The sequence below is a fragment of the Phyllopteryx taeniolatus genome, chromosome 7, assembly GCF_024500385.1.
Source record: "Phyllopteryx taeniolatus isolate TA_2022b chromosome 7, UOR_Ptae_1.2, whole genome shotgun sequence".
NCBI classification, from domain to species: Eukaryota; Metazoa; Chordata; class Actinopteri; order Syngnathiformes; family Syngnathidae; genus Phyllopteryx; species Phyllopteryx taeniolatus.
In genome coordinates, this window is record NC_084508.1 from 28,437,254 (window position 1) to 28,453,029 (window position 15,776).

The 15,776-nt window shown below is 39.4% G+C and overlaps 1 protein-coding gene across 5 annotated transcripts in view; it reads right to left on the bottom strand.

Annotated features, from left to right (window-relative positions):
• The window catches only part of hps3 (HPS3 biogenesis of lysosomal organelles complex 2 subunit 1), a 29,652-nt gene that overhangs the window by 5,183 nt on the left and 8,693 nt on the right, over positions 1-15,776 (bottom strand). For 2 of the 5 annotated variants that reach the window (XM_061779554.1, XM_061779553.1), the window contains exons 8-19: positions 14,181-14,263; positions 13,404-13,527; positions 11,368-11,518; positions 11,182-11,264; positions 10,887-11,058; positions 10,306-10,387; positions 7,269-7,426; positions 6,980-7,081; positions 2,383-2,409; positions 2,205-2,313; positions 1,851-2,092; positions 172-349 (exon numbers count right to left, since the gene is read on the bottom strand). In XM_061779554.1, the coding sequence (XP_061635538.1) occupies positions 172-349; positions 1,851-2,092; positions 2,205-2,313; positions 2,383-2,409; positions 6,980-7,081; positions 7,269-7,426; positions 10,306-10,387; positions 10,887-11,058; positions 11,182-11,264; positions 11,368-11,518; positions 13,404-13,527; positions 14,181-14,263 (1,511 nt within the window). The remainder of the gene's footprint in view (positions 1-171; positions 350-1,850; positions 2,093-2,204; positions 2,314-2,382; positions 2,410-6,979; positions 7,082-7,268; positions 7,427-10,305; positions 10,388-10,886; positions 11,059-11,181; positions 11,265-11,367; positions 11,519-13,403; positions 13,528-14,180; positions 14,264-15,776) is intronic. The other 3 variants (XM_061779556.1, XM_061779555.1, XM_061779557.1) reach the window with 3 other exon arrangements.

Below are 15,776 nucleotides of genomic sequence, written 5' to 3' on the forward strand. Positions count from 1 at the left end.
TGCAGTAATTCTGAAAACAGCAGATGAACAGATATATTTTATAACTATGTATGACACAATTTGCATAATGTATAGTTCACATCTCCAGTCGGCAGGATTAGGTGGGTCGGCTGTTTTGATTGTGAAACTGTGAAGTACAGTATTGTGTCAAGTGTTAAGTGAATACGTTACCTGACTGAGATGCTGGTCAGTCTCTTCCAAAAGGTAATGCTTCAGGTAAAACAAAAAGCCTGGGCCGTAGGAGTGTGGGCTGCTTGGAAGGGGGCGGTTCCTGGCCATGACATCAATGACTGACAGGCCGGACATTCTGTAATATGGCAATGCCTGATGACAGTGTCTCTGGCTTCCCCTTTTATATAAAAGAAAATGGGAGTATAATTTAAACACTTTTCTGTAGGATTAAGAAAATTTTTAATCATGGAGTCCTTATAATTTGTTTAGATTTCTGATCCCAGGGGAAAACTTGTCTTGAGTGAGGGTGTTGGAGGTGAGGGGCCTTGCTTAAGAGCTCCTCACCAGTGCCCCTCTCTAGCTTGCAACTGGGAACCACACAGCCCACAAACCAAGTCTTTACAGACTGGCCAATTGCCACCTATTTATGTAGGGGGAAAAAAAACTCTTAAGCGATTAATTAAATAAGGGCTGATGTCCTAGTTCCCCTAGAAACCCGATCAAGTTATTTTGGAGTCAGTGCTTCCAACCTTGTGGGAACACATTCGGGAAAGACCCTTTTCTGTTGCACTTGTAAAGAGGTTTTTCTTTATTTGTTTATTGTTTTACAGTTGGAAAGTATTCGCAAAGGTGTAGATACTGTTATACAGTTGGAGAAAGACTTTAAACCCTGTGGAATTTCTTACATTTCTGCATAAATAGGCCAGAAAATATGGTCAGATCTTTATCTAAATCACAAGGATAAAGTCAGAGTTTTCATATTTTTGTTGAAAATAAACATTGAGAGGACAGGGAGGAAAAAGTAAGTTAATCTTGGTTGAGCCTGCTTTGGCAGCAAGAACCTTTCTTGTAGTTGCAGATCAGACATGCACAACAATCAGGATGAATTTTGGACCATTCCTCTTTACAAAACTGTTGCAGTTAAGGGAAGATTCAAAAACATTTGATAAACTATGTTGGAAGTTGGCGGACGACTGTTTAGCACAGGACTGGACAGCTTGCTATCATCAATGGAAAATTTAAATTCACAAGTTTATCAAGATATTTTGGAGAAGAACTTGAGGCTATCTGTCCAGCAGCTGAGGCTCAAAAGAGGAAGATGATCCAAAACATAAGCAAATCAACAACAGAATGGCTTCAAAAGAAGATCTGTGTTCTGGAGTGCCCCAGTTAAAGTCCTGACCTCAACCCAATTGAGATGCTATGGAATGACCTCATGGGAGCCATTCACAGCAGACATTCCAGGAATCTGGGTGAACTGCAACACTTTTATAAAGAGGTATGGTCCAAAATTCATCCTGATTGTTGTGCATGTCTGATCTGCAACTACAGGAAAGGTTCAATGGTTGGTGCTGTTATCAAAATCCAAGGGTTCACTTACATTTTCTTGCCTTTCCTGTTATGTTATGGTCTATAAAAATATGAAAACAAAATTGTTTGTGTGGTATTAGTTTTAGCCGACTATGTTTGTTTATTCTTGTGATTGAAATGAAATTCAGACTACATTTTATGACCAGTTTATGCAGAAAATTAAGAAATCCCCAAAGGGTTCACATACATTTCCTCCCACCGTGGCTCTAAGAGGGGTGGGGGCCTTCTATTTTCTGCCAAATGCCAAAAACAGCTGATACTTTTGTCCATATTACTAATTCAAATTAGATTATCTGAGAATGGGTCACCTGCTGAAACAGTCTCCCAGCTGTGCACAGTTCTCCCTGAATGCCTCGTCCATCTCTGGTCTGTGAGTCTGAACAGCGAACTGTCTCTCAAGATGGCTGTCTGCGGGACCACTATTGCTGCGGCCCTGCAGTTGTGAAGACTGGATCAAGGCCGCACGGAGGAGTAGGTGAGCTTCACTGAGAAGGTGCCAAAGACTCTGGGCATGCTGGTTGTGCTGTGCATAATGCTCGCTATATTCAACCTGAACACAACATGAACACAATGATGAAAATGTTCCGAGAAACACATTTTGTTGAAACAGTTCAAGAATGATTAAACGATGTACAACGGTAAATAGATGGTGTCTGTGTTACCATCTCTTGGTAAAGAGTGAGTGGAGGGACTGTATCAACCACATAGAGGTTCCATCCATGTCCTACAGCGCTGGTCTCCTTGGGAACAGACGTTGTCCACTTCCTGCTCCTGAGGTCAAAGGTCACACAAATAGGAAATTGGAAGTATACTCCAAAAAAAGAAGAAGAAAATGCTGACCCCTGGTGTCTGGTCTCGGTAACAAGCCTGGAAAGAAAATAAACTCTGATACGGATTTCAAGATGTTAAGTTCAAACGCTTTAAAAAGTCAGTTATACTTGTCAGTCACAGCATTAGATAGACCTAAACAAATATCAGTATATTCATTAAGAATAAAAAAAGCTGCACTGACCAAAAATATAAATGCAACACTTCTGTTTTTGCTCATTTTTCATAAGACTTGTTCGACGTACACAAAAGGCCTATTTCTATCCAATAGTGTTCACAAATCTGTCTTAGTCTGTGTTAGTGAGCACTTCTCCTTTCCTGAGATAATCAATCCACCTCACAGGTGTGCCATATGAAGATGCTGATTAGATGGCATGATCATTATTGATTGCACAGGTGTGCCTTGGGCTGCAAAGAATAAAACACCACTAAAAGATGCAGCAAAGGAGAAGTACTCACTAACACAGGTTTAGACAGATTTGTGAACTGTATTTAAGAGAAATAATTATATAAATACAAAAAGATCTAGTTCTTTAAGTTCATCGCATGAAAAATGGGAGCAAAAACACTGTGTATAAGATATCCCCTTGTACATAAGTATGAATACTTGAAGCCTGTGCCATGAAACTTCAAATTGAGCTCTGGTGCATTCTGTTTCCATTAATCATCAGTTCTCCTGTGGTAAATTCAGTTACTTTTTAATGATTAGTCCCATAGTTGACAGTGCATGTGAGCATACAAACTTAGCATGAAGTCAAAGGAAATGTCCGTAGACCTCAGAGACAGCTTTGTCTTGAGACACAGGTCTGGGGTATATAAAAGGTTTCATGCTTTGAAGGTCGCAGTGAGCAGAGAGGCCTCCATCATCCATAAATGGAAGAAGTTAAGAACAATCAGGTCACAACCTGGAGATAGCAACGGTCACTCGTTCAGAGCTTAGCATTCCTCTGTAAAAAGAGGGACCAGAAGAACAACCATCTCTGCAGCAATCTACCTTTCAGGCCTGTATGGTAGAGTGGCCCGTTGGAAGCTACTGTACTCCTTAGTAAAAGAAACTAGGCAGATAGACTGGAGTCTGGCCAATGGCACTTGAAGGACTGTCAGACTACGAGACCAAATTTGAACGATTTGAGTGCAAATGCTAAACATCATGTTTGGAGGAAACCGGGCACCATTCTCTAACTGGTGAATAGCCTCCCTACAGTGAAGCATGGTGGTAGCAGCATCATGCTGTGGGGATGTTTTTCAGCCGCAGGAACCGGGAAACTAGGCAGGATTGAGAGAAAGATGAATGCAGAAATGTACAGGGACATCCTGGATGAAAACCTGCTCCAGAGCACTCTTGACCTCAGACTGGGGTGATGTTTCATCTTTAAGCAGGACAACGACCCGAAGCACAAAGTCAAGATATCAAATCAGTGGCTTCAGGACAACTCTGTGAATGTCCTTGAGTGGCCCAGTCAGAGCCCAGACTTAAACCCGATTGAATATCTCTGGAGAGATGTTAAAATCGCTTTGCATCAACGCCTGCCATCCAACCTGATAGAATTTAAGTCGTGTGGGCAAAACTACCCAAAGATGTGCCAAGCTTGTGGTATCATATTGAAAAAGCATTTCGGGCTGTCATTGCTGCCACAGGTGCAGCAACACGGTATTGAGCAAAGGCTATGAATACTTATGTACCAGGTGATCTTTTAGTTTTTTTAGTCTTGATAAATTTGCAAAAAAAATAAATAAAAATAAAACTGTCATTATGTGTGGCATTGCATGTAGAATTTTGAGAAAAATAAGGAATTTATTCAATTTTAAAATAAAGGAGTAACAACAAAATGTGGGAAAGGGGAAGCACTTAATACTTTCTGGATACACTGTATATGAGTGATGGTTAAACAGAAAAAATAAATTTCTACTTTAAATGCCATACTATGAAGCTAGAGAGAACTTTATGCTAAACATCTATTACTATCTGCATCATCATTATCATGCTGGGGTCTGTTGCTGTATACGTCAACACTTGACAGCCGGTAAACTAAAAAGTCAACAAAAATCAAATTTAAAAAAAGAACTGTGAGTATCTTAGCATGATTAACACAGAAAATAGGTAGTCCATGGATCCTGTTGCTTTATCCTGTGAAGTGACTTTTGTGTGTCAAGGGAGTCAAAATGAAGTTTGAAGTCATGGAATTGGAAGTGGTATTTGAAGAGAAAAACATATTACTCAGTTACAGATAATAAATTGATCACTCCAATAATTTTGGGGAAGCCAGCAACCACATAAAAAACATGCTTTGTTTGATTTAACTTAATCCGAGTGTATGGCAACTCCATGTACATGTTTCCATCCTGTGTAACATTGTGTTTAAAACTTGGGAAAGCACTACTGCTTGGGGAGAGGCTAGAACTAATTCTCATAGTGCATTGAAGTGACCACAGTCGCACAGAAATGCAGTTAAAAGACGTTCTGACATATATGACATGACTCCTTCGAGTTACTGGTTCCAAGTGAGCCTATAGATCATTTCGAAGTAGAGCTGCACGATATTTTGTTTTAGCATCGCCCGTCATCTCAATGTACGTGTGTGCAATAGTCACATCGCAGGGTCTGCTGTGTTGTTGCTGTACTGTAATATACAGTGAATCAACAGGAACAAACGTGACCAGCAGAGGGACCTGTTTGACGGTGCTCAAAAGATTAAAGGATTGTAGACCTGCTGGATTTCCTATTTAGCTATTCAGAAATAAACTAGGCAGACATATGTCAGCTGCGTGAGTGAGCGAGGTGCATTCAGGGACATTGCGAAAATGGGAGTGAATATGTTCTTTGGTAATCCAGTATATAATTGTAAAAATAGATTACTAGGAAAATTATTGAATGCTTTAGTTAAAAGACTATGATCACACTGTGATTATATGGAATTAATTTTGTTTTGGAATATAAGGATAAATTATTTTGTTAATATAGTTAATGTCTTTTCACCATTGTTCCTGTCATCATGTTGCGTGTTTTTGTTTGCACATTAAGGACAAAAGTCCTGTTTTCGTTTAAAAAAAAAAAAAAAAAAAAAAAAAAAAACAAGCAACACATTTTTCCTCATGTTTGTTAGATTGTAGGGTGAAAGCTGCAGCTGGCTACTAGTGTTAACTGAATGGGTGGCAACAATGGGGAAATGAAATGCAGTATTTTGAGGGTAATAGTCTGTCTGCAACATTTATAAAAAATAAATAAATAAATTTAAAAAACTATGAACTATTGCGTTTTTGGAGCAGTGAACTTAGTTCAAAATTTTGAATTATGACCAATGAAGTGAACTAGTTCATTTTTGGAACTATAAACTGAACATTGAACTACTTTGCGTAGAAAATGAACTTTCCCAACACTGATCTTGTATTATTTTATATCGCAATATATATTGCAAGTTAAAATAAATAAATAAATTGCAACGTATTTTTTTTCCCCAATATCGGTTATATAATAAGTAGTTCCCTTAGTTAATCCATCCATCCATTATCTTTACCTCTTATCCTCACTAGGGTTGCGCCCTGCTGGAGCCTATCCACAGCTATCTTCGGGCGGGAGGTATACCCTGAATCGGTTACCAGTCAATCACAGGGCTCCGTTAGTTAATTTAAAATCCTATACTGCTTATTGCATATTTTATATGCTATTTGCATTCTGTTGTTGACCAATACTGGCCACTCATGCCAGAGTAGCATCTGCTCCATTTGCACACTGATTGAGGAGTATCTGCAACATTTGCACAATCAACATTGTCCCAGATTATCGCACTACTCTTTGCACAATGGTCATTGCACCGGACTATTGCAATATCAGTCTTTCGAACTGCTCTAAGTGCTAGAGGACTCTGCATCTTTTTGCACAATTGTCCCAAAAAATAAAATACATAAATAAATAAATAATAAAAAATCTACCGGCATTACCACATAACTAGCAACCCTTTATTGCTCAGTGACTGTTTTTTGTCAATGTCTATGTCTCAAAATTGTTCTCTGTCAATTGACTGTCTATTGTCGTACTAGAGCGGCTCCAACTAACGGAGACAAAATCCTTGTGTGTTTTTTGGACATACTTGGCAAATAAAGATGTTTCTGATTATTGATTGTTTGTCTGATTGTCTGATTCTGATTATTTATTGTTTGATCTAAAGCACCAATTATGAGAAGAAAACTATGATCCAAATTACATTTGTCACATACAAAAGATCTGAAGTAATTTATATTTGGATGCAATTCAAATAAATTGTCATAAAACACAACAAGAATTTTAAAATAATTTAAAGTTCTATGCAGAGCCACAAAGAGTTAGTCCTGGATTTACTGTGCTGCTCTGTCACAATAACATTAGAATTGCGCTGATCAGTATTGATATTTCAAATATTAAAAATTAACTCTTGTCATTTTGTGACTTTTTGTGAGCTGCAAATTAATCTTGGCGTGAAACTGGTGTTAAAATCATGTAGCTGGCCCAATTCTGTCAGTTCATTATCCCTTAAAGCAGGGTTTGTCCAATCAGTAGTGAGCTCTGTGCAGCCTTTTAAGGTCTTGGCATTGCAGCTCAGCCTGGAAGAGACAGCAAGTGGTGTAATCTTACAGGAAGGGGCGTGATAGCAGGCTCTCCAGAGCTGCCGTGGTTGTGGGATCGATTCCCACCGCCAGGAAAATACCAGTCAGCATGGTGTGTTCTTTCAACATGCTAAAATGTGCAACACACACGTAGTAAATTGTTTAATACTGTATATACCTAAACTTGTCCATTGTTCTACACCTAAATAGATGACCATGGAACTGCATTAGCATTTTGAAGTAAACCTCAAAACTGCTCATGTACTGTATAACTGTGCATTGATCTTTTTGTAGTGTTTTGCTTTAAAGCGACATACAGGCCTCTGCGCTGTACACTGCGTTCAGTCTCCTCCGGTGTCTCAGTGTCAGCGGTAGAGAATAGGATGATGTGACGGCCGTACACACACATTGAGCGAAGGCCAATAAACAGCTGCATCCTGAGGGCACACACTTCAAGCCCGCAGGGTGGACAAGCCTGGAAACACAAATTACACGCACGCATGCCCATGCGCACAGTTATTAACGTAGTCCTTCTTATTGAAGTTTTGAAAATAAACACCACTTAGCTAGGCTACACACAGGACAACTATAGTACTACTCTTGCTTATTGTCTAATGTGCTTTTTTTTTTTTTTTACATTTAAATTTGCCTTTCAACTGTTATAAATAGCTCAGATTAGGCACACACTTGTCAAGTGTTGGCATAATGTAATTATTGGTGCGTTTGATGGATGCTATGACATTGCCTAAAATTGTTGATCGGTTACAGCTCCAGAAAACTATTAATATAATTGACCATATGTACCACAAATATTCACCAGATGGAGCCAGAATAGATGTCCAACAGGCCATGACATATGTCTTTTACACAGACATGCCAATACAGTCTTATTATCACTTGCTTGCTCAGTGCATTTAGCAAACATATATGATCGGTAACAGCTTTTGGCAGCATATCATGTATATATTTTTTTTCATGGTAACCAAGGGTTAGGACCCACAACCTTTTGTGGCCACACTATGATATGTGAGTTAGGTGCCGAAGTAAAGAACCTTTTGATTGTATAAGTGAGAGTTTGCTATCAAATGCTGGTATTAAATGCTAAAGGATGTTTGATGATATAATGAGTACCGTATTTTTCGGACTATAAGGGGCACTTAAAATCATTAAATTTTCTCAAAAATCGACAGTGCGTCTTATAATCCGGTGCGCTTTATGTATGAATTCTGGTTGTGCTTACTGACCTCTAACCGATTTTATGTGGTACACGGCGCTCAATAATCTGTCAAAATGTTTTAGGATGACTTTGGTAAACTACAAAGCCGTATTTTCGAAGCACTACGGCTCCCGTAGTAAGGAGCCTCGCGGAGTAATACTTAACTGTGCTTCAACATAATATTATGGTTTGTGTATAAGTCACTTATCTGACTGTTTTGTTTTGCTTAATGCACTTTATAATCCGGTGCGCTTTATGTATGAAAATAGACCCGTTCATTGATAGTGTGCCTTATAGTCCGGTCGGTGCGCCTTATAGTCCTAAAGATACGGTATGTTATACACACGTACTGTTTTAGAAAAGATTAATCATTTGGGCTGTCCTCCAGAGCAAGAAAAGTGGAGAAGGTTTAGTGACAACTACTTAAAACTGAATGCCGTCTCCATAGCAACAGAGGAAACGCGCTGTGTGCTGAAATAGAAGCATAGGGAAATAGGTAAAAAGTCCCTTGTCCTTGGAAGGAAATGCATATTTTGACAGTTAACCTCGCTAGAGTTTACCTTTTAAGGACCTAAAAGAGCATTAGCCAGCCCAGCTAGTAATCGGCCAGTCCTACATAAACTGAATAAGCTCTTTGTCTCCTGTCTCAACCCCTTACCTAATCTTAATACAAATTTGAAGGAGAAGCTCGTCGAAGGAATAGCTGATCTGATCGAATCTTCCTTTTGAATTGGATTTTATTTTTATCATGTTTTGGATTTTAACATTTTGGACTGTTTCCATTTACCATCGAATGAGACTTTGAATGGAACCAACTATTTGAATGGAACCAACTTGGACTGATATTTTTGGATTGTTTTGGTTTTCATCTCAATGGATTGGCTTGAAATATTTTATCTCATTTGTGAGTGAGTAGAGGTTTCATATACAGTTCCTTTTTGTGACTGTAATTATTTGTATTTTTATTGTTTGATGCTTTTGTGGCGGCAGAGTGGACGACTGGTGAGAGCGTCTGCCTCACAGTTCTGAGGACCGGGGTTCAAAGCCCGGCCCCACCTGTGTGGAGTTGCATGGTAGGTTAATTTAACTCTAAATTGTCCGTAAGTGTGTGTTTCTTTATGTGTGCCCTGCAATTGGCTGGCAACCAGTTCAGGGTGTACCCCGCCTCCGGCCCGAAGATAGCTGGGGTAGGCTCCAGCACTCCCTTGTGAGGATAAGCGGCTCAGAAAATGGATGGTTGGATGAGGCTTATGCCCTTACAAAATGTTATTCATTAAAGAGCCTTTTTCTGATTATAGAAAAATGTCCATTTCTTATATTCTAAGAATGATAGGCACTGTGTTGACAATTTTGGCTGATTTAATAACACTTTACCAACATAGCCTATAAGCATTTTTGCTCCTTTTCTTGAAAGGTTATTTTAGCTATTACAAACATTAATAACAGACCCTGACTATAGTACGAAGACTGTTGAATAATCTTAAATGGACTGCACTATCACAGTGCCCAAAGCGCTTGACAAAGCCTCACATTCACCCACTCACACACACATTCATACACCAATAGGTGACTGCTGCCGTGCAAGGCGCTGCCAGGCCCACTGGGAGTAAATTAGGGTTCAGTGTCTTGCCCAAGGACACTTCGTCATGCAGACAGTCATAGCCGGGATTCGAAACAGTGACCCTTCAGTCACTGGACGACCTGCTGTACCTACTGATCCACAGCCGCCCTAGGTCAGTAACAAGTGCCAAAGATCATTAAGAGAGGGAGCATCTTTAAAGAAGCGTGGTTAGAATTTCGCCCGGGATCTGCTAAGGTTACTCTGTCGGGGCATGGCCGAACTTAAGCGGGGCCGACGCTTCATAGGCGGCTGTTAGAACCAAGGTGAATCTTTCTCGACCCCAGCTTTAAGCCTTTAAACGGAGAGCCGGTCAGGACTCCCTTAGTACCTAAGGTGCAGGGGAACCTGGGTTAAGCGAGATCTGACACACATTACACAAAGGTTCATGATTATATTGTATAATATTATTTATAGATTATGTTTTGATCCCTAAGCTTGTGATTGTAATAACCAAAACATCTTTTTCACTCTAGGTTTTAATGGTACCAGGAAGGTTTTCTTTTCATGAGGCTCATACCCTCATTGTAGTATCGATGTAGGGGTCCTCAAATCTGGCTGCAACTGCTGCACAACGCACTGTGAAGCACTGCAGCGCACTCCTAAAATAGGGTCAGACAGAAACACACGTGCGATTTAACAATTGATAATCATACCACAATATGATATAACATAATTCCATTAGATTAACTTCATTACTATGCAGAATATGTATGTTAATGAAAAATTAGCATCTAGGGAGAAATGCAAACAAGTACAGTATTATCCTCAGAAGGTGTTCTAGAGTGATTTACAAAGCTTTACGACGGTACAGATTTCAAGGTTACGAATGACATCTATTTAGTAACTAAGCACTGGTAGTTGGCGCAGCGGCGGCACAAAACAGCATGCTTACTTACCGCTGTACTTAATGTTTTATATTTGATTGTTTAATATTTATGGCCTATAAATGTTTTTCATAAAAATATTTACTGTAATTATGACTTAACAACTGTGTTAGCGTAGGTATGTGATAGTCTATTGTGCATTCCGACCTAGGGTTACGTAAATTGAGGACCCCCTATTCTCCAATGTTTAAGTATATTAAATAATAAGACTAACTTGGTAATGACATGTAGCAGGTAGTCTGTCAGCACTGCTTCCAAGACCTTCTCTGGATATTGATATGTTGAGAGAAGCTCAACTCCACCTTTCAGACTGTACAGGTAGCCAGTGGTGGGAAGGGAGAAGAAGCAGAACACACAAGTTGGTTCTTCAACCCGAGACTGGCAGCCTGCATGGACAATGACACAAATAGAGTATAACACTTACGAATATTGTAATATCTTATCTGGGTTTTGAAACACATCTCATCAGTCACTGAACTTATTGATACTCTTGAGTCCGTTCAACTCACTTGTAAATAATGGTTGGAGTTTCAGGGAGTGAAGGTGTGTCTCTTCCACACTGCAGCCCTGAAAGTAATCTGGAGTAAAACGCCTACAGGCAACATAAATAAACCAGAAAAAAAAAAAAAATCTTCAATATTACTTGAAAGAAAATCTAAAATGTATTGTGAACACACGCACGCACGCACGCACACCTGAACAGGACATAGGAGACAGTGTTTTGTCCTCTATCCTCCAGGCCTGTTTTCTCGATGCTGACAGAGATATCGCAATCTTTAGCTCGTTCACCGAGCAACTCCTGGTGTCTTGGAAGGAGCAGGAAGCCAGCCTGGTCCTCAGCTTGATCTGTGCACAAACACATCCACATGCACAAATATTGATTTTAACAACCACTGTGGACGACTGGTTAGCACATCCGCCTCACAGTTCTGGGGACTGGGGTTCAAATCCCGGCCCCGCCTGTGTGGAGTTTGCATGGTCTCCCCATGCCTGGGTTGGTTTTCTCCGGGTACTCCGGTTTCCTCCCACATCCCAAAAACATGTGGGTAGGTTGATTGGAGACTCTATATCGCCCGTAGGTGTGAATGTGAGAGCGACTGGTTGTTTGTTTCGTGTGCCCTGCGATTGGCTGGCGACCGGTTCAGGGTGTACCCCGCTCCTGCCCGAAGATAGCTGGGATAGGCTCCAGCACGCCCGCGACCCTAGTGAGGATAAGCGGTAAAGGTAATGGATGGATGGATGGATGGACAACCTATTGTTTATTGAGGGGTGGGGGAGGCAGAGCTCTGACTATTATAATATGTTTATTATCATACTTTTAGTTTGCACTGCTTAGAACAGAGGTCACCAAGCATGTTGAAATTCAGAGCTACTTCTTGATTAATGTTAAAGGCTACCAGTTTGATACACACTTCTGAACTAAAATTACTCAAGCTTTACCTTTAATTATGTTAGTATTAATAATAAATGATATTCATCTATGTGAAGACACTGACATTGATTTAACAAGGTATGAAACAAATAATACGCAACACTTTTATAAATCTCTGCAAGTGTTGACATTTTCAAATAATCAGTTCAACAATATTGCTAGAAAATCACAATGTCCCATCACTGTTGATCTATTTTTCGAACAGGCCCCCATGATACTCATTTGGTCCTACCTGGTCCTTGCAGTCACCATGTTGGTGGCCTCTAGGTTAAAACTAGCCTGGATAATACTGGGTTTTAGTTAAGCTGGTGATGCGGCGGGTGGGGTGTGTGTGTGTGTGTGTGTGTGTGTGTGGGGGGGGGGGGGGGGGGGGGGGGGGTGTCTCACCGTTCAATTATGGTAACAAACTGTTATCCAAAATACAGTAATATACAGTTAAAATAAATTACGAACACTCACTATTAAAATAAAATAAATTACAGTAGATGCACTGTAAAATGACTAATATACTGGTGTTCCTGCTGCCAGCATTTTATTGTTATTTTACAGTGAAATTATTTACAGTTTACCGAAGAAAGTATCTGGTGAGTGTATATTTTATTACACATGATTTTGAAAATCCATTTCATACATACATATATATATATACACACACATCAAATATTACTTTTATATTACCTTTGCCGATTTTATTGTTCCATAACTCTTAGACAGTACAGTACTATGTGTACTCGCAAATGTGCTCAAGATTGATTGAAGATTTTGACTCCTCATTTTGACTCCATGGAATTCTCTCTCTCACTCATTCTCTACATGCACCTATTCCCATAAAGATTTGAGAGCAGCTGGATGGAGCAGTTTGTATGAGAATGCTGTGGGAATGAGGTGTATTCCCCCCTCTCTTTTCTGTCTCTCTCATTTCTATATAAAAAAGGTGAATTTATTTTTATTTTTTTGCTTGCGCTACAGTTAGGGTTTAAACTACTTGTACCCCATTTTCTCTCTTTGCAAAGATCTCTTTCTTGTAATTAAAAAGACAAGATTTCTTCCTGAATTATTCTGTCAGAAAAGGCTTTAACAAAACACACACACCGTTCATTTAGTTTTGACAAGTGTACTGTAATTCGTTATCCTTTTCTTTTGTCCGAAGAAGTTTTCTCTCTGCTTGTTGGTTCAACAACAGCAGCAAGCTTAAAGAAAATAATTTGAAATTTTTTTTTAAAAATTCCAAGCCTTACTTCTCATACAAAATGTACAGTTTATTAAAGGTAACCCATAGACGTCTTCATATATAATCACCATCTTTTGGTGCCTCGGATGACTCCTCCAGTTCCAGGTCTTTTGGCTCATACTTAGCATCCAGTTTCAGGACCAGCACCTCCAGGTCAGCTTGCACAGCTACATATCCTGCACAGAGTGCCACCTTGAGGGGTGCATGAAATATTTACAGTAAATAAACAAAGACAGATGTAGCTCAAACAGACCAATAGGATTTTATGGCTTTTAAATCAAATACATGTAAGACTGATGGACAGTAGAGATGGGTATGAAGGTATGAACATGTCATATCACCATTATCGTGACCAAACTGATCAGGGTTATAATTTTTATCACAATACTACAATATTGCTAAATGCAAACAATATATGACAGTTACATGCAGTTAAAACAAAAAACTAATTGTTTTTTGAATAAATAAAAATATCAAATCAGCATTCCAATGAATATTTTACACATTGTAAATAGCATCAACTAAAATACATTTTCATGCATGAAAGAGCCCGCAACATTTACTTAAAGATGAAAATTATTTAAAATATGTAGTGTTTACCCCCTTAAGTGCTACTTTTTCCTACATTCTTTGTATATAGCATAATTTTCTTGAAGTCATTTTGTAATCTGCAGTCTAGTAAGCCCACCCTTATGCCCAAATCCTCTTTTTTATGTATACAGGCCGACTTAAATTGTATCGGGGTTCATCAGTAAACTGTCTAATCTCAAGGTCACAGTATTAATATTTATTTAAATTAATAGAAAATCAAATAAATTTAATACTGAAAGCAGAGGCAAAGGTACCTGTTTAGGGTTAGTTCCCTGAAGATGCAGGATGACAGAGCGTTCAAAGTCCATAAAGGAACAGTTTTGGTTTGAAGTGTGCTCTAGAAGCAAAACAAGAGTGTGTGGAAAAAGATGGAAGAATGAACTCAGTGACAGATATTGACTCAGAAGTACAACCCCAATTAAGTTGAGACGTGTTAAACATAAATAAAAAAATAATACAATGATTTGCAAATCATGTTCAACCTATATTTAATTGAAGACACGGCAAAGACAAGATATTTAATGTTCAAACTGATAAAATTTATTGTTTTTAGCAAATAATCATTAACATAGAATTTTACACCTTCCGAAAAAGCTGGGATAGGTGGCAAAAAAGACTGAGAAAGTTGAGAAATGCTCATCAAACACCTATTTGGAACATCCCACAGGTGAACAGGCTAATTGGGAACAGGTGGGTGCCATGATTGGGTATAAAAGGAGCTTCCCTGAATTGCTCAGTCATTCACAAGCAAAGATGGGGCGAGGTTCACCTCTTTGTGAACAAGTGCGTGAGAAAACAGTCGAACAGTTTAAGGACCATGTTCCTCAACGTACAATTGTAAGGAATTTAGGGATTTCATCATCTACGGTCCATATCATCATCAAAAGGTTCAGAGAATCTGGAGACATCACTGCATGTAAGCGGCAAGGCCGAAAACCAACATTGAATGACCGTGAACTTCGATCCCTCAGGCGGCACTGCATCAAAAACCAACATCAATGTGTAAAGGATATCACCACATGGGCTCAGGGACACTTCAGAAAACCAATGTCAGTAAATACAGTTCGGCACAACATCCGTAAGTGCAACTTGAAACTCTACTATGCAAAGCAAAAGCCATTAATTAATAACACCCAGAAACGCCGCCGGCTTCTCTGCGCCCGAGCTCATCTGGAAATGTGTTCTGTGGTCCGACGAGTGCACATTTCAAACAGTTTTTGGAAATTGTAGACGTCCTGTCCTCCGGGCCATAGAGGAAAAGAACCATCTGACTGTTATTGCAAAGTACAAAAGCCAGCATCTGTGATGGTATGAGTCTGTGTTATTGGGGTATATGGGTAACTTACACATATGTGAAGGCACCATTAATGCTGAAAGATACATACAGGTTTTGGAGAAACATATGCTGCCATCCAAGCAATGTCTTTTTCATGGACGCCCCTGCTTATTTCAGCAAGACAATGCCAAACCACATTCTGCACGTGTTACAACAGCGTGGCTTCGTAGTAAAAGAGTGCGGGTACTCGACTGGCCTGCCTGCAGTCCAGACCTGTCTCCCATTGAAAATGTGTGACGCATTATGGAGCGTAAAACACGACAACGGAGACCCCGGACTGTTGAACAGCTGAAGCTGTACATCAAGCAAGAATTGGAAAGAATTCCACCTACAAAGCTTCAACAATTGGTGTCCTCAGTTCCCAAACGTGTATTGAATGTTGTTAAAAGAAAAGGTGATGTAACACTGGTAAACATGACCCTGACCCAGCTTTTTGCTTGGAGCCATAAAATTCTAAGTTAATAATTATTTGCTAAAAACAATAAACTTTATCAGTTTGAGCATTAAATATCTT